Consider the following 26869-nt stretch of genomic DNA (forward strand, 5'->3'; position numbering starts at 1 on the left):
CAATGTTTGTATAATGCTTTATAGAAACAACTCCAGGTGATCAAATCTTTTCAAACTGGAAACAAAACTGACGCATACAAAATATTTTTTATATATAAATACCAAAGAGCAAGTGTTCCTCCTGAGACAACATGTATTAAACTGGTGAAGTGCTGACTTCTGATATAACGTTCTCTGTGAGCTACATGTGCAATCTAATTTGTTAAGCCAACAAGTGCAGAACGATTGCGTAACAGTCGTGTGAAACATTACAGAAGCACCACCAAACACATGACCGAGCCTCTCAAGTACCTGTAGCTCAGTCCCATCAGTGCTTGAAGGCAGCAGCCAAACCAAACGATGGAGTGACAGAGCTGCAGAAGGACCAGAGGAGCATTCTGGGCCTCCTGCTCGGTCTGCAGCACCTCAGCTAAGGTGCTCACAGTGTGAGGACACACGCAAGGCGGCTTTAAAGCTGTGACGTGTTACTGGGGCTTTGTGCAAAAAATACTTTTCAGTTCAGTTGGATATAAAGCATGGCAATACAACAAGCATGTACACTGTACAACACATTCTATCTGATCTAAAGTGAAAGTAAGAAAGGGTAAAAATCCAGGAGCTGTGGCGTGTCTAAAACTGTTCTGAGAGCAGCTCACACAGCCGCTGAGATACGGACTCCTTGCTGGTCCGGAGTGTGAGGCGGTACATCTGAAACACACAAAAACACATCACCCAGTTACAGCGTCCATGGGAGGGAGGGAACAGATCTATTCATTCAGTTCAAATCGCTTTATTTGCCATTTTGTCATGTTACAACCCAAACATCCACTAATTCAACCTAGTCTTCCTCTTTTGTAAAAACACTGTCTATCTGAATATTTAGATAAACCTTAAATTTTTTTTTATTTTTTATACTTATAAAGCCTCTATTGAGAGCAAAGTGGAACTGAAGTGAAATTCCTTGTTTATGTCAAACTCAGTAAAGCCGATTCTGATATTGATCAACGGATTTCTAGGTTTTTTTGTGACAGACTGATAAAAACTATTGCACCATTATAAAACAGAAGGATAAAGAAATATGGTTTTCAGTCTTTTTCTAAAACACAAACAAAAAGGGGTACTTATCGATGCAGACTGAAACTTTTTTTGCAAAACATTCAAAATCACTGCACAGGGCAGACAACAACGCTGTAGATCAGGACACGTCATCTCCAAAGGGGAGAACGCGGCGGCAGTCTAATGGACTCGGCACACGGGGAGCTTCAAACGACAGCGACAGCTGGCAGTCAGAAGAGACGTCACAGCGATGGCAGTGTTAAAGAGTTGCTTGTCTCCAAGAAATCGGATTGGTCATGGAACTGGAGGGATTTTGACATTTTCAAAGCAGTCTGTGATAAACAAGGCGTCCAGGATGAAAAGTCTACAAATGAAAAGAAAAGCGTCTCCCTGGGACTAACAAGTTCCCATACAGCTGCCTTTTTATGTGTATCTGAACTATCACTGCGTGAAGGGTCATACTATAGGAAAGTCGGCCATAGCTAAAATGTGCGTAGCGTACTCTGCTCTCATTGGTCTATCAATGAAACCTTCGCTGATTGGTTGTAGTGCCATGCCACAGCGACACAGTTGAACATTTTTCAATATTCCTGTTGAAAAATGTTCAAGCTGTGTGAGCTCGAAGTTTTACACGCACAAATTTCGCCGGTCGCTTGACCGGAGGAGGGCCGGCGACCGTCACCTCGTTGCACCATAGTTTCATGGGAAATGAAAGCAGAGGGGACGTCGCTCTTCAGCGGGGACAGGGCAGCTAGTCAGAGTTGACGGGGAGATGGGTGAAGCTAAATCAGGAAGAAAAGCGGGCAGAAGCTACAAAACAACACAATACACATAAAAATACGTGCATAGCGTTAGGTTGGTGAACCCTGCATCACTCTCCTTCCACTTCAACTCTGTCATCCCAAAAAAAAAAACGATGGTCTTTGAGGTTGGAACCCAACAAAATGGAAAGCATGAGCTGCGTTTGTTAGTAAGGAACAGCATTTATTGGCGTGTCTGTGGGCGTTTACCTGTGCTTGTGTGTTGGGCTCCAGCCTGAGCAGGCAGCCCACCTGAGTGGTCTTGGTGTGGATGATTCCAGCTCCAACAAAGTTTGCAGGATTGGGATCCACGCCGTCCAGCAGAGCCACACCGAAACCTAACAGCTGATGGGGTTAAAGCAGCAGAGCACAGACAAGTAGGTCTGAGGTTTTCTCCAAAACATCCACTGATGTTACCGCCTTTATTGTGTCTTATCAGCTAGCAGCAGCTAAAGGCAGCTTTCTATAGCTTTATTATATTATCTATACAGAGGAGGCTTGTCATTGCAGTCTCAGAAAAACTCGTGGGTTTTAGCATTTACCTTGGCTTTGGTAACGTCTGTGTCCATCTGGTTTTGGGCTTTGAAGATTTTCTGCACCTCTTGTTGGGGGCTGAAGACACAAAGAAATGGTATTAGAACAAATCCCCATCGAGTACAGTGGCTGTTACATGACCCTCTTCAGACGTACAACTTGTTGCACTGATCTGTAGGCAACTGATACACGTGAGCTTAAAACCAAACAGTGGATGCCACATATTCATTCTTCAGAGAAGCATGTGAAGATAAAGGAAGGCTTACGCTCCAAGCTGTTTCCAGCGCTGGAAGAAGTCTTGGGACGCCATCTCCGTGGGCTGGAAAAACTTATTTAGCATGACAGGGAGTTTGACCGCGATGTTCTGCAAAGTTCCACCATATCTGCTCCCGCACACACAGCAGCAAGGGTGCAGGTCAGTAACTAAAGAGCAGCAGCAAGGATCACAGACAGACATGCAGGGTCTTACCAACCTGAACTGAATGTTGAGTACAGGAGCGTCTGAGAAATCTGAGACGCACTCAATGTTCAGGATCTGCTGGACCTGAGCTCCGGCCTCGATGAGCGGATCCACAGGCTTGGCCTGGACACTGAGCTGTGAGGCTGCTGGTCAAGGATCCTACAGATACTCACAGAAGGAGAACCAACAGCTCATAGATACACTGCCTGTCTAAAGAAGCCACTCCATCCATCTGCATTCAGCAGAGCAAATATGAAAGAGCCTCCTGGGAGATTGCTGAGCCGGTTCAGCTGCTCCCCTGGTCAGGGGTCTCCACAGCAGGTCTTTGTTGTAATGGCTGCACACAGACTTGGCAGAGGTTTTATGCCAGATGCCCTTCCTGACACAACAAGTCCCCTGGATCCAAAATGGAAATGTAGCCCACTGAACCACTAAAGGGGGGGAGGGATTGTCGGTAGTAAAAGTGGGTGAACGGTTCAGCGCATTGTGAACGGTGGGGAACCATCATCTTTAACAAAGCAAATGAAGTTGGGGAAAAAAGATCTAGGTGTGAAATGCATGTGGTTCTGGATGGAAATGCTGGACTGGACTGTCCAGGATGGACCCCACCTCTCGCCTAATAACCACTGGATATAGGCACCGGTCCAACCCCCCAGGAAGCATGTAAGGCATTCCCAGAGAGCAGAAGTGCTCATTGGCTGGGGAGCAGCTAGGAGCAACAAGTCCAAGATCAGGGAGGTCAGGGAGCAGATGAGAGGATATGAGAGCTGAGGACGATATCACTGGTCACTGATGTGGAGAAGCTGAGGAACTGGGTGGAGGTCTTATTGCCATAGAACACATACATGCGACCTGCAGGGAGACAGAAAGTAAACCAGATATTTGTCTTTTGGATCATTTCCTTCCAACCACATTTCAAACGTTTACATAAGCCACTAATCTTAACTCAGACCTTATTAAGGTTTTAAAACCTCCAGCCTAAAATCTCAGAACTGCAGAGTGCTGGAGGGAACAGAGCAGAGGCTCACCCAGGTTCTGACGGTACTCAGACTTCAGTCCAATCTGTAAAAGCTGGTTCTCATAGATGACGCCGTTGTTTTTGCACACAAACCTAAAATGTATAAGCAAAGCGTTATTATTTATGACAGTGCTGTCACTTGCTCAGGCTGGAAGCTGAGGAGAACTGATGGCCTGTATGGTAACTCCATCTCCTCTGGACCGAAGCAGATAGGGGAGACGAGACCGAGGAAAAATGTGGGCTTTATGGGGTCTCTGCCTCAGCCATGGTGAGAACAACCAGAAGGCTGCAGACTTAAAGCGCTTTGGCTCAGGTTAGGACATCTCTGCCTCCATGTCATCCGTCCACAGGGGTCCATTCTCATCCAACTTAGCAAACCCAACTTGTACTGTATCATTTGAAGAGACAGATTCTACTGACAGCTCTACAAAAAGCCATTCCTGCCTATCAAGCCTAGAATGAAGCTTGTGTATGTGTGTCATTTCTGAACATTGCATCAGCCGCTTCAGGATAGTCTTTGGAAAGGTTTCCTTTTTTTCTAACTGGAGAATGGTAGACTTGTTGTTTAATAATCTTTTGTCCCTTTCCTAACAGACAGACAGCAGTGACTGACTGCCTGTTATTTAGAATATATTTCCTTAGTGGCATTATTCTGCAGCACACACACCTAAATGCTTCTCAGTCACTGCTAAAACAAATACTTTCTGATGATCAGTTAATTGATGCCTCTAATTAGGGCAAAAAGCAGAAATGATCACAAAATAACCAAAGTTTTGATTTTTTTTTGTTGGCTTTTGTCGACACAGAAGATAGCAGCAGCTGTTCAGAGCACCAACACTGTAAAGCTATTTATATCCACTCATTCATCTTGTTATAAAGTCCTCTAAAACATGTTGAATGTTGGGAGATGATATCAGGGGCCAATAAGCGTGTTCATTTCATCATCACAAGGTCATTGCACCCTGGTCTCTGCCATCTTGCTGCTGTTTGTGCTGACCCTAACCCTAATTAATCCAAATCATGGCTTTCCACTAGCTTGTCATTTACATATTTTAACTGTTTTTGTTGGTAGAAAGCAGCAAAACGTTTGAAGGGTAAAGGCCTGATGAAACCCGTTTTAATCATGGTTTCTTTTAAAGCATTATCAGGTTCAAAAGTGCCAAGTTGTGTCTGGTTAAAAATAAAGAAGTCTGGTCTGCTGTCTGAGCAGAGATGCTGACAAAGTGTCCTCTAGAGCCAAAGGCAACCTTCAGATGTTTTTGGAGGGCTTACTACTAGTAGGTGGACATCCGACCCCGCTGTCTAATAATCTACCAACATCTTCCTGAGGATCACCGGCTCCCAGCAACGACCAGTCAGTTCTGCCGCTGCAGCTGATTTGTACGCAGTGGGACAACACACCAGGCTTATAATGGAAGCCACTGCTAAATGTTCTAGTTGACACTTTCTTGGCTTGATGTCCGTCTCCCCCGGTGAGCCCTGGTTACAGCGTTACCTGGGAAAATGATCCTCTGACCCCTCTGTGGGCGCAGGGTTGGCCATGTCGGAGAAGACGTCCACCAGCAGGCTGGCTCCCGATGAAGGGGTGGAGTTCAGATTCAGGATGTCCGTAGAGGTGTGGATGGGACCCTGCAGGACAGACCTCATCAAACCCTTGTTCACATATAAACACTACAGCTTTGTGACGCCGATGAAAAACCACCCCAACTGCAGCACCACTGGGCCAGGAACTGACTGACTGCAGATCAAGCTGAGGAGCTGAGACTGTGGAGCAGCTTGATGGGCTGTAGGTGGTCCTCACAACAATTAGCATCACTGTGCTGACGTCATTACTCTCTGAGGTTTCATTACAATATTTTAAGCTGGTTCTTGGGATTTTGGCCTCTTTTTTAAACCATTCTCAATCTAGTTTCTGGTCCATATCAAAGTCTGGGGGAAAGAGGCTTAATTGTGTTCCAAAGATTTTTCTCTGAAAGTTTTGAGCGTCAGTTCAAACAACTCTGCAGTAGCTGCATATCGTCGTATTCAACACATTAGAATATGTGTTCTGATGAGGCTCATCACTACATTATTCCTGAACTCAGGAATATTCTGGGGGCCGGATGGAAAGCTCTGGTGGGCCCCTGAATTAAAAGGTCTTTCAACAATATTGTCATGTTGTGAATATGGCTGCATATTATATGACTATATCGGAGAGCTCCCATGTCAGAGTGAAGAGAACACATTCATAGACACATCTACTGACTGATGCTTTTTATTACACTGAACATTTCTGCATTTTGTCACACTGCTACCGCAAACTTCAATTCATTTTATGGCACCACTCCAGGATTGGACTTTGACTAGGCCATTCCAATTTGCTGTGTTCTAAATCCTCCCCTGGTATCTCTGGCTGCATATTTAGGATGGCTGTTCTGCTGGAGGTGGAGGGTGAGGGTGAGCCTTCACCCCAGCCTCAGGTCTTCTGCAGCATTTCTTCCAGGACTGTCCTGCATTTATCGGCCCAGTAACTCTGACCAGCCGTTCCCTGCTGCAGAAAAGCAATTCCACAGCATAATACTGGCACCACCACTCTTCCCCGTGGGAACGGTGAGTAAACGTTGTTAAGATGGGCGTACACTGTACCCTTTTTTGCCCTTTTAGGGCCAATTCTTCAATCGTGCGAGAATCTTTTGGATTGGGCCAGTTTTCAGCTGCATCGTGCGTCCTGCGTCGTGTAGTATACAGGTGGTAATGATGGGAGATTAGCCTCTCATTACCACCTCCCCATAAAAATCGAACATGCTTGAAATTCAGTCGGCCATTGTGAGTGATTGTGAGCACATCCTGCCATTAAGGCAGAGCTAGAAGCGTCTACGAACCGATTCCCCCCCAACCTCACGCACTGAGCATGTGCAAACAAACAAGTTTTCATCTTCTTCTCAGATGAAAACATAAGAGCGGAGAGAAGCATGACGGCGGTCCGTGTGACATGGAGTCAAACTACGGAGGAGTCAAACTACGGAGGAGCAACCCATAGAATTGCCAAGGCAGCGTTTCGTTCCAGTGAGCCTCATATTTAACAGTGAGCATCAACACTTCCGCCTTTTTCTTCTTCTACTGTTTACGTTTGGCTTCCGGACAGATGAGTCCGACAAGCGCCATCTCTCTACGGGGCTGAGTCCGACATGTGGCTTTTGGACGTACAGTGTGAGCAGTCAGGTCGCATCAGAGCCGTACAGTGTGAGAATATGGTGTTCTGTGAACTTTTAACCCCTGCGGTTGCGTCGTACAGTTTGAGCTTTATCTGAGTACAACCATTGAAAATATCGTGCAGTGTATGTCCGGCTTTAGCTTTACACCACACGGTTATTACATGCAGGTCAAAACGATCTGGTCTGGTCCCCTATGACCAAAGCACCTTCTTCCACATACAACACAACAGGAACAACAGGAACAACAGAACCTCTTATGGCTGTAGTTTTAAAAAATGGGTTTCTTCAGTAATATTATGACTAGATTTCCACCACAGCAGTGGATCTATCCAGCTTTGGGAAGGCCAGACCTCTGAGGGTTTGCTTTTTCCATTTATAGCATTAGGAATTGAACAGTGCTATATGAGACGTTCATAGCCTGGATTAGCAATCAACAAGTGACGAAATGTTAAAAAGCTGAGAACTTTGTTTTAGAGCCTTCTCCCTGGCCTGTCTGCTGGGTTCCTTGGTCTTCATGATGCCGTTTCAGAACCAGAATCAGCTTTGTTCTCCAAGCTTTTGACTTTGGATTTACGTTGCTTTCAATGAAGACGTTTAAATATACATGTATAAAGAGGGGAACATATTTATTTTTTGTAAAATTAAATACAGTGTTTTACTAAAGAGGACATGGTTGGATTAGTGCATATATGTGTGGTAACTACACACTAGCGAACTATTTACTAATTAAGGGATTTCTAAAGGCAGCATTTTTGAAAAATGCCTTTGCATGTAGCTACTTTATACTGATGTCTCACATAATATTGGTAGAAAATACACTAAAGTTTGTGGTTGTAATGTGACAAACGCTACAGGTGGGACTACTTTGCTAAGCACTGCAGGCTCCCTTGCATCCTCACTCCCACTTCCTGGTCCCCCGCAGCAGCCTTAAACATGACCAGAGGAGAAAGAGGCCAAAAGATGGGAACCTTCTGCAAAACATGCAGCCTCCCTGTAAAGGTTCCATGAAATGATGCAGAGAGGAACATGTATCTCCTTCATCCACCCATCTCGTCTGTACCCGCTTCGCACACGCATGCAGAAAAGTGTGAAAAGGCAAAGTATGACTGAGAGATGGAAGAGTTTGACAAGATACACACAGCAGTGAAAATGAAAGCGTGTATTATACCATGGTTCTGGTGGGGAGCATGGTGGCGCTACAGGAGGTGGGGTGGGGTCTGTCTGTGGAAATAAGCTCTTCCGTCAGAAAGCGACAAGTCTGATGGACAGAAAAGCAAAAAAGGAGAGGAGAAAAACAACTAGAGACTGAAAAGCACAGAGAAAACAGGAGAGAACGGTGGAAATCAGGGAGAACAGGACAAAGCCCCCAGGCATTCAGATGAAGCATGTACGTGTGATGTATGATGAAATACCTGGTTTACGTTTATGTTTACGGCTTCGGTGTCCTCAGCGTGTTCGCTGCTGCCATTGACGGTCCGTCGGGAGTCGTCCAGGTCAGGCAGCTTGCTGGAGCCCTTCTTCTTCTTCAGCTTGGCCAGGATGGACGACTCTCTCTCTGGGAATGGAGGCATTTCTTCTAAAACTGTGGCCTGCAGGCACAGAGAAAATTAAAGACTCATGGGAGCTGGCCAACAACCTCTACTTGCAACCCCACTTCCAATTTACCAGGTCTCTTTTGAAACCTAAATCTTCCTTGCGGTTAATCTGAGTGAGAACTGAACGGGGGGGGGGGGAGCACCGTTGGCCTTTTGCTGGGGAATGAGTTTCAGTTACACAGATCCACAAGAAGCTCTGTTATAAAGGTCATTTCAAAACTTTTCCACATATAATAAGACAAGTTTAATGAAGCATTCATTTAAAAAACTAAATCATTAGAGGAAAAAATATATAAAAATAAAAAGGTGCAATAAACTGGTTGCATAGATACATTTTCAAAGCCTTGTTGAGTTCACAGCCAGCATCCCATGGAGAGAACCTGATACAGTTCAGCTAGTCTGACATTAAATTACATTTTCAGACATTTGCATCCTTTAGCTCAGTGGTGCTCACGCTTTTTCAGCTGAAGAGTGAAAGAACTGTTCAGACATAGCTACGTTACCTCGTTGTGTTACTATCAAAGCCGTTGCCCTCAGGGGAGGGCAATGGCTCCCCACTATTTTAGAACCCCTGCTTTAGCTAAAGCTACAGTTCACAGTTACATTACAAAGGAGGAGATGGATCTCACTGGACAAAAGTATCACTCAGGAGAAGAACAAAAAAAAATTCCAAGGCAAAAACCCAAAACCAAGAGGCAAACAGCAGGACTGACGGAGCTGCAGGAATATTTGATCAGTGCTGTTTGGGTTTTACATGCGACAACAGACCCCAGGGAACAATGCATTAGGGTCTGATTAAATCACACTTGAACTTTTGGCCCAACTCTTAAAGCTGCGGTAGGTAACTTTTGTAGAAATGCATTTTTTTTTACACATTTGTTAAAACGGTCACTATGTTCTGACAGCAAAATATGAGACAGATTATCTGTGCAAACATCTCAGCTCCTTTGGCTCCACCCAGTGGTCCCACTGCCATTTGCAGAAAAACACCACTCCCGGTCAGAAACGACCAATCAGAGCCAGGGGGAGTGTCTTAGCAGTATCAGTCACGCTGGCGTATGTGCTGCTCACACCCCTACCCTGTACAGTGCGTACTATTGTTAAAGCTTAAGGTTGGCAGAGTGCTGCAGCTGTGCAGAGAAGATAAGAATTACTCTACAGACCCGCAGTGGAGCGTGACAGCAGCAAACACACAGTTACACACAATTATTAGCAATAAAAAGAGGAAGAAAAAAGGAACAAACCAGTCTAATCTAAATTAGCCAATCAAAGAAGCAACCTAACGTTACTGGAAAGCTAAACCAAGCGGTCCTTAAGCCAAGTATGAGTTTAAGGCGGCGCCCCCTTTTTAAGTCATGAAATCAATATTACAGCTTAATTGCACTGGATAAGTGTCACAATATATGGGGGAAAGTTCTGAAGTGATTAATGGTGTCATTTTTGAATGAGAATTTTAACAGGGTTTTGAACACTTTGGAGAGAAACAAAGTTATTCTGGTAAAAGCGTCCCAAAGGAGAGAACCCTCCACTCTCATGGTCTAATTCTCAGCATTTGCATTGCACTGACGCTCTCTGTAAAGGCCCAGACCCATGCAAAGTCTGATCACCCCCCTGAATTCTTTGCTAACCAGTATGTCGGTGCTGGCGATGCAGCTGAGCCTCAGGTACTCCACAGCTCTCTGCTGAAGCTCCACGTCAGCGTTGCGGAGCTGGCTGTCCGAGCGGAGGACATCTTGGATTGTGCCTTTGACCTCTGGGAACAAGTTGATGAACTTGATGTAAGCAGAGAGCAGCAGGGCCCGAGTTGGGACGGAGCACAAGTGAAACTTGGAGTGGAGGAGATCGAACTGGACCAGAGGGCTGAAGACGAAGAGGTCAGAAACAGAGAAACCTTAAAGAGAAGTCAGCTGCTTTCAGAAAAGGGTTTTTTCACTGCAACATTAAAAACTGCTTTTAGAGCTAATTATCTTGAGTTATCTTAAGTTACTCCACAATGACTGGGTTAAAAATAAGCAAGGAGAAAAATAGAGCTATTTTTGTTGCCACACAAAAACAGATGTCTGAACAGATTGTAATTTTTTTTGTCTTTAGGTTTTTGAAGGTATAACAATAAAGCATTTAAACATCTGTGCATTATACTTTCGGTACCTGGAGCGTGGGTCACCAGCAATCAGGTTCCCAAACTCTCCAAGAATGTAACCTCCCACCTTCACCAGGTTCTCATGACAGGCTGGAGCCTGGAGGGCCTACAGAGGTTCACAGGGAAGGGAAGAAGATTTTCTGTCAGGTAAGAAACGCACACATAGCAGAAACAGCGTGTTTCTCTGCTGTCCTGGTTACATCTGCTCAAACAAGCGTTTACATGCACGTAGATGGGATCATCAATCAGCATAAACCACGCCTCTCATTTAGACTACAATTTCATTCCGACGGAGCTTAATCCGATCATAATATTCTGATTGGTGTGTTTACATGACGCTTTTTTTATTCCGATCGTCCGTTTAGTCTGATTACTTTTGTCCATGTAAACGTAGCTAGTGTCAGGGTCTGAAATCTAATAGCAATGTAATATAATTTTGATGATAACGGCTCACAGGTAAGGATGGGTACCGAATATGTTTAACAATTATTATTATTATTACTACATTGTCATCAATTTCAACGTACTCTGGTTCAAACTGAAAAGGTTTAACATTAGTAATTGCTGTTTTGGCTGGACAGAGCTAGCGCTAAAGGACCTAGTATACGTCATTTACCCAGAATGCATTGCAGCTTAAACAGAATGGTCCCTTACGTGTGACAAAATGTTATTAAAATGTATAAAAAGTAAATATCCTACAGTGTCTTTATTGCATAGTTTTTACATCTAAAATAGACATTTCACAATCAAAGTCTGTTTTTACAACTAATCCTGGGTCCCTTTAAGAGTAGTAGTATCGATAAATCTTTAACGATCCCTACTCAGGTTAAGAAAAGCTAATATTCAGTGCGCCCGTCTTTCTGCAGTCAATGTGAATTTTATTTCCGTCACAAACGGTGACGCCCTGAATCTTGGTGCCCACCTCAAACACGGTCTTGGCGGCGTAGCCTTGAACGTCGTCCCGGTTGATGACGATCTGGATGACGCGATACCACACCTCTTCACTCACGTAGTCGCCAGCGATGCGGATCAGGTTGAGAATGGTGTCCACGTACCACGTGTAGTCCACTGCGTATTTCTCTGCCAGGATGGCCACCTTCAGCACCTGTGGGCGAGAGTCCAGGGGCTGAGCAGAAGAGCTTCCTCTGAGCGAGCTCATGGTGAACATGTGTGCTGTGACGGCCTACGATCTCCTCTCTGATGGAGTAGTCTGCTGTCTCCAGATAGCTCAGCATCTCTGCCACGATCTGCTTGGAGTTGCTGCGGTCACACATGGCGTAGAGCAGGTCGACGGCCCGCTGGCGGACACTCACATCTCTCTCGGTCTGCACAGACGACACGTGAAGCAAAGGTTTCAACTTTGAACTGTAAGGCAGCTCGAGTTGTTGAAGACTGAGCCACAATACGGCGTTAAGAAGGAAACATGAATGGCTGTGATCAGGAAGACTGAGATAGTAGATTAGATGCCAAATGGAAAACATCCATTTTAATCCTCCAGAATCTCAAAGGAGCGTCAGTGAGGATCAATAAGTTCAATAAATCAAGATGCCCACCTCAAAAACCGTCTTGGCAGCGTAGCCACCCTGCTATAAACATCTCCACTAAGTTATCTGTCACTAAGTGGGCTTCATTATTTCATTTGAAGACTGCTGAAGGCAACATGTTGTGCTGGATTATTTTGTTTTTAGGGGTAACAGAAAAGGCGTCACATCCACTAATACTCCACACTTCCAGGTTTGACTTTCTAAAAACCTCTTGGATGAGTTTATCTATTGGAAATCACATGAAATCTTTCACATAGGATCCCAATAAAACATACTGTAGGTTGGAGTTGAAAGGGGATAAAATGTTTAAGTAAGAGATGTGAATACTTGAGGAAAGCTGTTCAGCCTGTAGAGCTCAGACTCCATCCATTCTAGACATGTCTAAAGAACGCCATTCCCACCTATACCAGCCCCTCACAGCTCAACAGCTTTGATCTACATAATCGATATTATGAAACTTCATTTCATCATCTGCTTTCCAATTCTGCCCATTTCAATGAATGTTAATGCCCCGGAGCTCCGCCCATTTAGTTATCTGATGCTATGAAGCTGTACCTGTTCAGCATCATTTTCTAAGAAGAAAAACTCGTCCAGATTAGCACAGAGCTCTTAGTAGAAGTGATTTGCTTTCGTTTATTTTATTCGATGGATCCATAGAGTTAGTCTCACTGTACAGGAAAAAAATAATAGGTACACCTCCAAAAACCTGGAAGTCGTGCATAATTTCAATATTTTTGTCCCTTATTTCAGAAAATAAAACTGAAATGGACTCATTACAGAGTGAAATATTCTATGCATTTATTTCTTGAAATGCTGATGATTATGTCTTACATATGATGAAATTCAGTGGCTCAGAAAAAAAAAAAGACAAAATTTTTGCTTTTTTGCTATCTGTAAGCCATAATCATACAAAATAAGGATTGGAAAATAAATAAATGAGTGATATAAATATGAGTTTCAATTTGTGAAATTAGTGACAAACACATTGAGCTTTTTCCCAAACTTCCCTTTTTAAGCTGAGCAGAGGGGAAGCTTCTGTGTGAGCTTCCTGCCAGCCTGGAAATGTTTGGTGTCAGCTGAGCCAGTATGCAGCCTGGCATGATCACGGCAGCCTCCATTATTGTCTCTGTTAGTTCTTGTCCGGCTGTTATCAGCTGCTGCTTTGTGTTTACACTTCTGCTATTCAAATGATGCTTTTATCAAGTTTAGCCGTGTTAAACAGCTTTAGACTTCCTTACTGAATTTTTCTTCTACTATATGGAGCCAGAGACCAGTCACGTCACAATATGGCAGCCAGATGTAGAAAGTTATGAGTAATGATGCCAAATTTCAAAGAAATTCTATTTTCAGGTTGTGTGATAATTCAGTCCTAGATATAAAACCAGGACTGAGGTTCCAAATTCCATTTTTTTATTTTTCTATTTCTCCTACAGACAATTTTAGTAGTTAAAACTTCACTGCAAAATATATAACTCAAAATAAGAAATTAATTCTTGAAATCAGAGTATTTTTCCTTGATTTGAGCAGGTAAATAAGATTATTTGCCAATGTAATAAGATTTTTTGTACTTAAAATAGGAACAATTCATCTCCATCATGTTATTTCAAGTGAAGTATATCTAATTATCTTATTTTAGGGGTAAAAATACTCATTCCATTGGTAAAAAATCTTATTTACCTGCTCAAACCAAGGACAAATACATTCATTTCAAGAAAATTGTACTTATTTTTAGTTATTTTTTTCGTTGTAATGTATGTTTCAATGTATGTTTCAATGACACTAAAAGATGATATAAAAAAAATCTAATTTAAAGAACATTGGAAAACGTTGCTCTTTGCTTAGCTACCTATAGAAATCCTTTAACAAGTTTGATTAAGCTATAAAACATTAGAAACATTTTTACAGTGACCTGCAATGAACTGAAAAACAGCAGTAAGCTGACAGCAGAGACCAACTTTGTGACCTGGCCTCCTTGTGGATGAGCGTGTTTTCCATCCCTTCCAGGCTGACAGGGAGGGAGAAAGGAGAAAGGACTCAATCTCACCTTCAGGGCACTGATGACAGTTTCTATGTGCGTCTTCACGGCCTCGTGGGAGAACTCGGAGCTGGCCAGCGTGCACATGCTCTCTAAAGCCAGATAGCGCAGGTTGGTCTCCCTGTGCTGCAGAAACTGGCCCAGCTGGTTGCAGGCTCGCACCAGCAGGTTGGGTTCGCTGAGAGACGACACACAACGACATGGAATCAACGCTCACATCTCAACACACATCTCACCACCTGAATGTCAACGAGTGACGCAGCGACGAGGAGGGAGAGGAAAGCTTCTCCATCTGTACGCCATCACTCTCATCTACAGTCAGGCTGGATTAGCCTAGAGGAGCCGTGCTGAGTGCCTGGCTTCCTGCTTTAATACACCTGTAGCCATGGAAGCCATACCCCTAACAGTGAAAAACTTCATCGCTAACTAAAAGTTTTACAGTCTATAGACACAGAAAGGAAGAACACCAATAAAACAGCTGTTCAAGGTTCCTAATGCGTTTCTTCCTCCAACATGACTCAGCAGAAAGTGACGGACCTGTCGTGGTGGATGATGAGGGCGATGGCTTCAAACAGAACAGCGTTCTTTGCATTGGAGTGCTGCACCTTCTTGGACTTTGGTGGCTCCTGGGCTTTATTAAGGATGGTCTCCAGACACTCAGTCAGACGACTCCGCAGCGCTGCATCCTCTGCAACAGCCAATCACATTTAGTCACTCTTTTTTTTAACTCAACTATTTATCACAAAGAGCTTGAGTGGGGAAGTGATGCTGTTCTTGGGCAGGTTAACACATGCGTAAGGACTAAAGCTTACAGAGTTTAAACCAAAGCAGGCGTTTTCTAACAAAAAGTCTCTTTTTACCCCATTAACACATGACATTATTGGACCCTACCGGGTGGAGGGTAGCACTGCAGCAGGCGCAGCAGCTTGACGGACAGCCACGGCGCAGCAACAAAGTAGTATGTGTAGTCCTGCAGGTCGATGGATGCAGACGTCACGATCTGTGAAAGACAAGAGAGTTGCAGGAGGGGAAATGAGGTCTGAGCGGGGACAAAACGCCACGAGACGCTTCAGAGCGGTACCCACCCTGCTGAGCCTGGCCACGGCCAGAGACACGGAGGTTTTAAACTCATCAGGACTCTTCTGGGCAAGAGTGGCGATGAGGCTGGTGGCTGCTGTGACCACTCCCTGAAGACAGGAGCACACGGAAACAGTCTCAATGTCTCAGTCTCGTAGGGAGCTGAGAAAATACCAACAGAGCCATATTGTGTGCGGCCAGCCCACTGCAGTTCAAGAACGGTGCAAATGTGGCTCAACAGAACAGGTGGTTGATGCAGATGGACTATTTATGTTTGATTAGAGCAAAATGAATACTGACAAATAGTAAACATATAAATATCTGTCATGTTTCTACTACTCCTGTCATTCTAATACAACTTGCATTTGTTTAGTTCCTTTCATATTATATATTTCTACATATACTTATGTCAGCTGTATCTTGCTCTATGTGTAGCATCTTATCACCAAAGTGAATTCCTTGATTTGTAATCTTAAGGCTGGTTCACTCAGCAGGATTTTTAGCCCAAATTCCGCCCTGATCTCCTCCTTCCGAGAGGCGCCGATTATCGGCTCGTCTCTTAAAATAATCTTAAAATATATTCCTGCCGTGTGTGGTGTGTTAAGAGCAATCGGGTCCACTCGGTAGAACATCAGGACCGTAATCTCAAATTGTGAATATTCAACATGTTGGATAATCTTGCCCCGATATCTTGCCGTGTGTGGTGTCCAAACGAGCATGCAGCCTGTTGAATGTGCCGTGTAGACAATCAGAAAGCGAGCTGAGGGATTCCCCAAGGGGAAAAAAAACTAAACTCTCCTCCATTTCACAGTGCAGCAAGTGTCCCGATATAATATTTTGTGATTATTTTTTATTGGATATTTTTAGCCCACCAGTACTTGATGAATTCCCTCCACTTCAGTGAAGCTTGTTGAACCTACTGTAATTCTAGCTCCTAAAAACAAACACCTGTATAAGTCTCAATCTTCAAATGTGTCGGCAGCTAAATGAGACCTTAACTAGCTGGAAGATTGAGAGGAAACATAGATCTCACCCTACTGAGATATTTCAGCTGAAACCCAGAAACGTCATTCAAGCAGGTAAAACAGTTAAGGTTGTTAGTTGTTTCTAGTCAGCTAGGTCTAAAATGTGCTTCAAGTACAAACAAAAGGGAAAACCTGGAGAACAGAAACATTTAAGAAGTCTAAAACAACATTAAAGCATCAGAACAGAAAATATTAAACTAGAAAGACTAGAAAAAAGAAAAAGCCCAGCAAAAGCAACAGGAGTTGGTGTTTGCAAGTGAACTGTCTGAAATGTGCTAAAAGAGAAGGGATTTTGGTGCAGAGAAGCTAAACTATAGCCATGCCTAAGACCCCAACAGAAAAAAACAAAGGTCCAAAGGTCATGGACAGTGGCTGATGCATCAACGTCATCATAACCAATGAATCCAAGACAGGATGCATGTACCAGATAAGTGGAACAGCTGCACGATCTGCGCCTACGACAGGGTTTCCCTCAGGAAATGGTGTAATCCTGGCCGTAGATGTCGCGGTAGGTTTCTGGGAGATGCGCAAGGAGCGTTGCGTCATGCAGCTGGAAGGGGCACGGAGGTATGTGCGTCCAGCTAACAACAGCTAGCGCGTTAGCTCGTTCAGAGCGGGAGGTCTTCTCCCAGACGAGAACTTTACTGACCGTTTTCTGTCGCTATCAGACATCGAGGCATTTGAGATAAACAAGCAACGCTTAGCCTGGCAGGAGAGGGGGGTGGGGGGAGAGTAAAAGCTGTTGGCCCGCCAGCTTTGTAATACGCTGCATAATTTTGCCTGGTTTTGTTTTAAAGACAGGCGTATCAGTTCCAGTGAGACACGGCAGGACCAAGCCCTGAGCAAGTTTAATCCAGCCACTGCATTACGTTGCAGTACGTTACAGTACATTACAGTACGTTAAAGTACGTTACAGTACGTTAAAGTACATTACAGTACGTTACAGTACGTTGCAGTACGTTAAAGTACGTTGCAGTACGTTAAAGTACATTACAGTACGTTACAGTACGTTGCAGTACGTTAAAGTACGTTGCAGTACGTTAAAGTACATTACAGTACGTTACAGTACGTTACATTAAAGTACAGTAATTACAGTACGTTACAGTATGTTACAGTACGTTAAAGTACGTTGCAGTACGTTAAAGTACATTACAGTACGTTACAGTACGTTGCAGTACGTTAAAGTACGTTGCAGTACGTTAAAGTACATTACAGTACGTTACAGTATGTTACAGTACGTTACAGTACGTTAAAGTACGTTACAGTACGTTACAGTACGTTAAAGTACATTACAGTACGTTACAGTACGTTACAGTACGTTAAAGTACGTTACAGTACGTTACAGTACGTTAAAGTACATTACAGTACGTTACAGTACGTTACAGTACGTTACAGTACGTTAAAGTACGTTACAGTACGTTACAGTACGTTAAAGTACGTTACAGTACGTAAGGGCCTCCTTTCTATGAGCCATCCAACACTGAACTGCTTCAACCAGCGATAAAAACACTTTCTTCAACAGAAAGCTCCAAATGGTGCCAGCGCTGAGAGGCTGGAGTTTTCAGGAGCAGAGAGGATACCACTGGTGGTTTTTATTTAGCTTTGATAGGTCTGACGTTCAGAATGGGGAATATAGGCTCAAGCCTCTTATTGTGAAATGGCTGAAGGAAGCTGTGACTTAGTTCATCTGCTGTATTGATGCCGTTGACAAAATAACGACGCTCGTCAGACCATCAACTCCCCGGTGTTTACAGCTTCGTCCTCCAACACATTCCAAAGAGATTACCCAGCAGTCTGGTCATGATTCAGGTGACCAAGTACTCCACTCGCACCCAGCAGCAGCCTCTAACCACCTAGGTTAGAGACAGGGACGGGTGGGTCATCCATCTGCATCTGACTCAGCATGCGCCCAGGACAGGGGCCGGCAACCTTTACCACTCAAAGAGCCATTTGAACCCGTTTCACACAGTAATGAAAACACTGGGAGCCACAAAACCCTTTTGAAATTTGAAATGAAATAGCAGTGCATAGAACAGTTTTTTTTTTTTGCCTTTGTGCTATGTATAAACAAACTATACTGTGTTACACTACTGTGCTACAAATCAATGAACGACTGCAGAGAAAATGACGTAACATTTCAGCATGCAGCAAAACATTTTTAACTCCGAAAAAAAGACCTGAACCGGTGACGAGCACTGATGCTGAGGTGTGTTACCATGGGCGTGTTTACCTGCTGGATGTAACCGCTGTGAAAGTTTTTATTTCTCTGATTAATAACAGCTTTATGGAGCGCTCTGTTGCTGTTACTCTGTGCTGCTCTACCAAAGTGTCGCTCTCTCTCTCTCTCGCTTGTCATCGGACACAAATCCAATTAAACTTTTGTTTGTATTTTGCGGCATAAATTCATCAGAGGTTAGTCCGTGAATCCACCTGGATGGTCTCTGCTTCAGAGACGTTTCAGGTTGTGGAGGTGTGACCAATCTAAGCGTCCAGGCGGAGCCGCCGATGCACCTGAAAATCCTCAGGATCCTGTTGTGGATGGTGTGTGCAACTATATTGCCATTTAATTCAAATGAGGTTCTAATTTTATTTCCATAAACTTTGTTATGATGGTTGTGTTGTTGTAACTGCAACAGATTTTCTTTTTTCTTTTTGCGTCAGCCCAGTTAGGACACTGAAGGGGGTGTGCGGCTAAATGGTTTGGAAACCGCTGTTTTAAATATTTAAATATTAAAATATTTTAGATTTTACAAGATCTCATAATCTTCATAGAATTACATCTTGAAAATGAACGAACTGAACTAAAATAAAATAGACTTTAATGAAATACTTAATTATTTTCACAAGCTGAGCCACATCAGAGGGTTCAAAGAGCCGCAGGATGCCGACCCCTGGCCTACCAGGACGGGCCTCCATGTCCTTAAAAACAGCAGCGCTCCAACTGCAGGTTGCTCAGTGTGAGCCACCACAATTGACAAAGACTCCTGTGTAGGTGTTGAATTGTTTCCAGAAAAACTGAGCAGAAGTCGGGTGGCGTCAGATTAAAGTGCGTCTGCTCTTACCAGGTGCTGATCATTAAGCAGATGGACCACGCGGGCGGTCCATTCCCCCATAGGTATCAGGTCAGGGGAGGTCCTGTTGAGCCGCAGCAGACACAGCGCGGCGCTCTGCTTCACGCTGTCCATGGTGTCCCTGGCAAAGACACAGTATGCTTAAGTCTCCTGAACATGCATCAATAAAAAACCAAGATGAACACTGTGAGCATTTCTGCAGTCGCCCCCTGCAGCTACCAATAACAGCGAGGAACCCAACGACCAGCAAGGCAGACAATAAAAAGCAGAACCAGAGAACATCTGCATGCAGGTCAGATTGTTACATTCTGGTCTAGTCTGATCGAAGCACCTTCTCCCAAACGCTGGCTTGTAGAAAACTGTCCCGAGGGGACGGTGGGAACCTGTCCCGTCGACACATTCCACCTGAGCTAGATGTCTGCAGCTCCTCCAGAGTTACCCTGAGTTAAGTGCCGATAAGTGGAACGGCGCTGCCTGCTGTATGAGCTTGGTGTGGTACTGACCCGGCCACCAGGATCCTGGGGATTTCAGAAGCGAAAGCCTCGGCCATCTCTCTGCTGCCCACGTTAGCGATGCAGTGCAGGGCCAGGTTCATGAAGGTGGAATTACGGCTGGCCAGGTCGTTCTTGATGGCGTTGTTGATCAGACGGATCAGGTCGCTGTTGGAGTTCACCAGCACCGAGATGAACAAGTAGCCCTGAAAGAAACACGGATTACAGCCCCGCGATGGAAGGAAATGCCTGAAGGAGCCAAAACCTGGTGAAGACTGTTTTCTCTATGCCTGTCCTGTAAGTGGGGCCTACACACAGCGACTACTTCGTCTCTGACAGGTCATAACCTTTGCTCCCATTAGGCGGAGCTCAGATGTTAGCCGAAACAAGCCAAGAATATACTCACAATTTGCTTTTCGGTGTATTTGTTAGAGCTAAGCAGGTTGACGGCCTCCATGTGTCCAAAATCGATATCGTGGCCCAGAAGGAAGATGAAGAGCAGCTTGCAGACATATTTCTTCTTACTGTAGCCGTCCAACGCCTTGTCTCCTAACACAGCAACACACACAACAGAAACGGATGCAGGATGTGTTTAGAGAGACTCAGATTTCCTTGTCAGGGTTATCACCGACTCCACCGCTCTGCTGGGTAACGCCATCATGCAGGAGAACATTAGATCTTTAGACGCAGCCACAAACCACGATGGCCCAAGCTAGCAACGCTTCAGCCAACAACCAGCCCCGCTCCGCTCACTTTAGAGTGTTTCAGGAGCGCTTTCTTTCAGGCCCAGCCCGGGTTTTTGCCGCTCTGCTAAAGAGCAAACCGTGCTGACTGGCCGAGGGGCGAGGAGAAATTACAAGGTTCTCTCTGAGGAAGTCCAGAAAAACTGAGGAATGGCACATTAATATTAAGGACCATTATGATCAGAGTGGGTCAAACTAAAATATATTTTTATTATATTCAAACAATGAAGGGTAAAAGAAAAGCTTTCCCAGACGCACTGCTTCAGATACGCAGATATATCGATGCTTCCTCTCATTTCCCACTGAAGGCTGGTTCTGAAGTGTCCATCCATCCACTTCCTGCGGTCCAAGGCAGCGTCTGTCTGCCTTTCCCAGCTGCCAGTCCGACTTAGAGCACCTGAGGGAGCTGTGCAGTTCCCCCGCTGAAAGCGGCTGGAGCTCGGTTAAGACGCACGCTCCCTCAGCCGAACAGAGCAGCTGGTAGACGCACGCAATCCAACCGATAAAAAAATATCACTGCCGTTAAAAATCGTCTGTAGGAACAAGTTCTCCTGGCTCGCTCCTGCCATGGTTGGGGTAAAAAAAAACAACTAGAAAGCGAGGCAGCGGTCTCCTTGGAGAGACTGGGCTGCTCTGACACAGGCTCGGTCAGCCGGAGAGTGAGTCGAAAAACCAAACCAATATAAATATATTCATTGCAGCTGAAAATCGATTTTATTAACATGTGCTTCTTGCCTGGTAACGGCTGACGTAAACGATTTTAAGCAGCCGGAGAGAGAGAGAGAGCAGTGGTCTGTTCGGAGCTTGGAGCCCAGGGGGAACCCTAGAAGCTGAGCATTAAGTCCGAGAATAGAAACTATTTCACCGCGGTTAAAATCGTCTTTATTAACGCGTCGTCGCCTCGCCATGACAGAGACAAACGATCTCCTCTAAAGGTGTAAATATTAACTCTGTCCCTGAACACAGCCTGAAGAGGCAGCAGTTTGCCCCGGGAACCTGCAGCAACGCTCAGTCAGCAGACAGAGATCCAACCGGCTCTCATTATTTTATCATTACATGTGTGATGCACATATTTGTCCTTAAAAACATCCAAGACAATCTGGAACGTACAGGTATAGAAACATTATTTATACTTTTTATTTTTACTATGTCTCATTTCTATGTCTGATGCATGGTCATTTAGAATTTCTCGCGGATTTCTTCAAACAGCTGCAGCTCTCCACTTACCTTTGAATTTGGAACGAATGTTGGCCAGCTCTTTGTTTATCCTCTTCACTTCTGCCTCCTTACTTTTACCTGCAAATGGATAAAAACAACAAAAAAAACGACAACATTTCAGTTCACCAATCAGCTTCCAGCTTGTTCTTGCGTCACTGGGGGCAAATTAGAAAACAGGGAGGTCAGGATGGTTTTAGCACGTCAATGATACCTTCATAGGTATTTTTAGGTTCCAATTGTAGCGAGATATAAAATGTAGCCATGACTGGATAAACATTTTCTATTGCTTGTTGAAGTGGTTTGTACTGGAACTAGGGCTGGTCAATTAATCACATTTGCAAAAAAAATTGTAATAAAATAATAAATGAAAAAAAAAAAAGATTTCCGAATCGCCGGGGTATTCGATCTTTGGCTACGTAACAATTAATGGTTAAAACGCGTCCTTTAGGTGTCGGAAATATGTTTAAAGTGGGTTTGCCTCCACATGGAAGGGAAGAGAGTTACAACAGTGAGATAATCTAATTTTATTACTTGGTTTAAAGTTAATATAATCAATACTTTTTTACCAGAAACTTTCAGGAATCTCACCACAGCATTACGTACCAGTCAAACTGTTTAATACATAGACTTGTTTGTTGCACTTCTATGTTCAACAAGGATTGCTGTCCGACTTAACAAGCTATTCTCTTGAATAATAATAATATTCTGATTAATAAAAAAAAACTGTTACATTTCTGATTTTAAGTAGTTCTCGTTCACAAACATCTTTATCTACAGGCTTATGGTTAATGCAGAGAAAAAGTCTAAATTAGGGCTGAAAATCACAATATTGATTTTTGGCAAAAAATCGCACAGCCCTATTTGGAACAGTGCTGCTTAATTTGCTTGTAATGACTTTTGACTTTACATTTGGTCATTTCATTTGATTTTTAATATAACTACTAATACTACTAATAAAAATAATGATAGTAGTAATGAGCTCAAGTGACTGTGGCCTGATGGGTTGAGCAGTCATCTTGGAACTGGAAGGTTGTGAGTTTGATTCCAGCTTCCCCTTATCACATGTCGATGTGCCCCTGGGCAAGGCACTTAACCCTGAGTTAATTGGTGTATAAATGTGAGTGCGATTGGGTGAATGTGGCTCTAGTGTACAGCGCTTTAAGTGGTCAGTATGACTGGAAAAGCGCTAAATAAGTTCAGTCCATTTAAAATTATGACAGTTAGCTTAATTGCTCTCTCTAAATCATTAGCTGTGTGTGTTCTTGTACTTGCAGCTGAGTGACAACATGTTTTGAGCATTTTCCTAGTAAAGTGAGGACTTTTTTTCTGGGCTAGGGTTAGGTTCAGGACCAAGGTGTCAGTTAGGTTTAGGGTTAAGGTCAGGGTAAGCCCATAGAAAAGGTTGAAAGTGAACAGAACCCAATGGAGGTCAAGGTCCTCAGTAAGCATCTAAAACAAGGATGTGTGCGTGTGTGTTGTCAGTTGACCTCCTGACCCCTGACCCAGCAGGGATAAGAGGGTATAGATGGACCGATGGATCATAATAATAATAATAATAATAATAATAATAATAATAATAATAATAATAATAAATGACAGTAAAGCTGCTGTTTTAATGAGTCCAGTTCTACATATGTCATGGAACATGGATTAAAAAATACTTCCGGTTAAGGTCAGCTTTAGTACAAACTAACTAATATAAGCTGCTGAAGACTATTTCAAATATCATCTGTAAAATTATGTTGTCTTTGTTTTGAAATGCCGGTGAAATCTAGTTTGACTGCAGAGCTGTGTGACACCAACACATCTCTCTGCGCCTCTCTCTTTCTCGCTCTCTCTCTCCCCTTTACGAAGAGGGACAACGCCCCTTTTAAATAATTAAAGACAGATGCAGACAGAAAGGCATCCTAAAGGCCCGTGTCCCGTAGAAATGGATGATTGAACGATTTAACACCCAGACCACAGCTGCAACATTTACTACAGCAATACAGTCCTTTTCATAACATCACTATGTGCAATGTGGACTGCGTGGATGCCTTTTTGGTAGGTTACAGTATCTTAGCATCTCCTACCTAAAACCGAGCGGCATCCCAAAGCCCAGAGGGACCGCTGGACAAATGTAAAGCTAGACTAGAGAGATAAATATGCTTATTCACTATAGCCATTATTTTTTTTACACCATTTAAAGATATTATCGCAATAATATGCAGCATTAACAGCAAATCGATTTTTTTTAAACCAAATACAACTGTTTTTTTTTTTTTAATGAATATAGTAGAGAGAAAAATAATCCGTTCTGATGGGAAACTTTCTGGATTTTGAAGTTTGAGGTGGGATATTACCAGAAACAAGTTTATTGCCAAGTAGGTTTGCACTTACACGGAATTTAACTTGTAATTCAAATGGTTGTTTCTAGGTTCTAGGTGTCTAGGACCAGACTAACAGTGGTAAACAAGATGTAAACGAGATGTCCTGTCATGCTATTCAGTGGGTTCTGCTTCTAGATGTGGGCCTGTGTAACCTGGGGGGCTTTTACTGGGTTGTTGGGGTCCCAGTCAGCTCTGGGACCATGGGCTGTAGCTCAGGGATCATTTCTCAGAATGATATGCTTATTTTTTAACCATAAGCATCGCATCTGAACTGGAAAGCGCCAGGAATTGTTCTCCCGGGTCAGACTGGGACTAAATCACCATGGTAACAGGTCCATCTAGGCTACACCTGGGCTCAGTCACCTGGAATAGCTCAGGATGTGAGGGGCTGGAAAACAGACCAACGACAATCATAGCGGGTTTTAAGAGTTTCTAGACGTGGATGCAACTTTTTTCACTGCATTATTTTGTTATAATAACGTGTTTCAAAACTGAAAACCTCAGGTGTATTTGCGTTAGACAGCGCTGGCGAAACGGCAGCCTGACCTGGACTCGCACAGCGCGTTAAAACCCCTCAACTTTGAGGCGTCCTGTTGCATTTTTTTGCCGGCTAGATTTGATCTTGTTCGGGGAGCGGTTTGGTCCACGCCCTGCCCGAACTCAGCGTTAGCCTCCGGGAGCTAACAGCTAGCCGCCGCGGAGCAAAGTTAAAGCACGCGGCGTTGCGCTGAAAAGCCGCGCTCCGCCGGTACGAACGCCTCCTCTGACGACCTCCACAGGAGACCCCGAGCGGCCGCTGTCCACCCCCGACGTCACACCGGCTACTTTACGCTAGCTTCACTCCGCAAAGGTCCAAAACAAACTCACAGTTCCTGATGTCTGAGATGAACACAGCCAAGCCACGCATCCCATCCCCTTTAGAGACCGCGGGCATTTTGTTCCCTCCGTCCTAACGCGAGCTGTTTCTGGGAGGAATATGGACGCCTCGGTTTATCGGGAGCAACTTTGTCCTAAAGTTGTTTTGCTACACGGTCAGCCCTGCACGCGCTGAAATACAGGAACAGGTCTGACTGCTGCGGCTGCGTTCCGTTTAGCGCAGGCGACACCCCCCCCCCCCCCCCCCCGCAGCAAACCACGCTCAGGGCTGCGTTCCAAACAAGCACATTTTCTGACAATGCAGCTGCTGCTTTATGCCAAAGGAAAGCAAGTTGGGCCTAAATTAATGCACAGAATATTTGTTTTTGAAATGTTATGAACTATTATTAGATAGTAGAGTACCATGATGTCAAGAATCTTTAGCTTCATTGTGTGTTGCCGTAATGAAATTGTGGTGAGACAGTGGCTCAGAATGCACATAGATTACACATAACACACAGAGACACAACAACACACAGTGGCAAGATGTTGCTCATTTGGTTTAAAGTTTGGCGCATGCAGCTTATCTAAATTCTGCTGTTATGAAACAGCCCTCAGGTTCATACTTTCTTTAATTTATCATCCTTACGCGTTTATTTATTTTTACTTTGGTAGAACAATTAGCCGTTCTGCTCTTAGTTCACTTAATCATTTTTGTATCGTGTTCTGTTAGATTCCTGTGTGTCCATTTCCTGCACCATGAATTTTTTTCCATGTTCTGTCTTCCTCGTGTACCTTTGTAAGTTCATTTTGTTTCATTTAATTAAATCTTATCTCTTTACCATACAGCTCTCAAGTTCCTGTCTGCGTTTTCCATGGCACGTGAGCAAAGGCCTCACATGCCATGACAGCTATACTGTTGTAGTTATTAACAACAACAGCAAATGTAAGTAAAGCGAGTACATACATTTTATTTATATAGCACATTTCACAAGTGAAAAAGCACAGAATGCTTTACGATAAGATCAAGCATAGAAACACAGAAAAATGTAATCTTGAAAGAAAAAATAAAAGCAATATTATTTGCAACTGTTTTAAGACTGCCACCTTCTTCACTCCAAAAACACCAAACACTTAAATCTGAATAATAATTTCAAGAACAGAGGAGCACTGCAGCTTTTATGGCTCAAGTCCAAGACTCTCGCTGTAGTTGTTACATGATATTTCTCAACAAAACATGTACAATATGGCGAATTTGGACTTCAATATTTTTATTTTTTTAAAGCATTTAAATCGAAAAACTATAACGTACATTTTTCCATAGAGGTAATCAACTACGGCATCTATTATCCACATAAATGATTTCAACATGACTGTATGAGCTAGAAAGACCAAACTTAATAGAATAAACCTATGAAAATGAGCATGTGATTGCAGATGGACCCTGCACAGAGACAATACAGGAAAAGAAAGCAATAGCACATAAAGGCATGGACTTTCTAATTTTATAAGCTGAGAATGGATGGATCATCCGGCTTTTAATTAAGCTTCCTAAAATATGCTGCGTTGCCCAGCCAGAGAAACCTGGCAGTTAACCAGCCAGCGGTCCTGCCTCAGAGATTTTCATCCCGGATTGTTAGTGAGGGTCAGATCCGGCTCTAAATG

At 43.8% G+C, this 26869-nt stretch overlaps 1 protein-coding gene across 2 annotated transcripts; it reads right to left on the reverse strand.

Moving 5' to 3' along the window:
• Positions 1-25445, reverse strand: LOC105925682 (AP-2 complex subunit alpha-2). 2 transcript variants are annotated; one of them, XM_012861648.3, is made up of 23 exons: positions 25217-25445; positions 21990-22058; positions 20426-20568; positions 20032-20225; positions 19520-19649; positions 15441-15542; positions 15247-15355; positions 14893-15043; positions 14365-14533; positions 11964-12101; positions 11699-11881; positions 10785-10882; positions 10265-10496; positions 8454-8630; positions 8210-8299; positions 5343-5476; positions 3858-3940; positions 3592-3681; positions 2843-2966; positions 2636-2752; positions 2378-2447; positions 2046-2180; positions 1-687 (listed from the first exon to the last, which is right to left on the reverse strand). In XM_012861648.3, exons 1-23 carry the CDS (start codon positions 25281-25283, stop codon positions 610-612), a joined length of 2883 nt encoding a protein of 960 aa, XP_012717102.2. In that variant the 5' UTR covers positions 25284-25445; the 3' UTR covers positions 1-609. The 2 variants fall into 2 exon arrangements, with proteins under 2 accessions (XP_012717102.2, XP_012717104.2); XM_012861650.3 differs by lacking the exon at positions 8210-8299 and having other exon boundaries at positions 25217-25444.
• Positions 25446-26869: the final 1424 nt, after the last annotated feature.

The sequence above is a fragment of the Fundulus heteroclitus genome, chromosome 4, assembly GCF_011125445.2.
Source record: "Fundulus heteroclitus isolate FHET01 chromosome 4, MU-UCD_Fhet_4.1, whole genome shotgun sequence".
In the NCBI taxonomy this organism is placed as follows: domain Eukaryota; kingdom Metazoa; phylum Chordata; class Actinopteri; order Cyprinodontiformes; family Fundulidae; genus Fundulus; species Fundulus heteroclitus.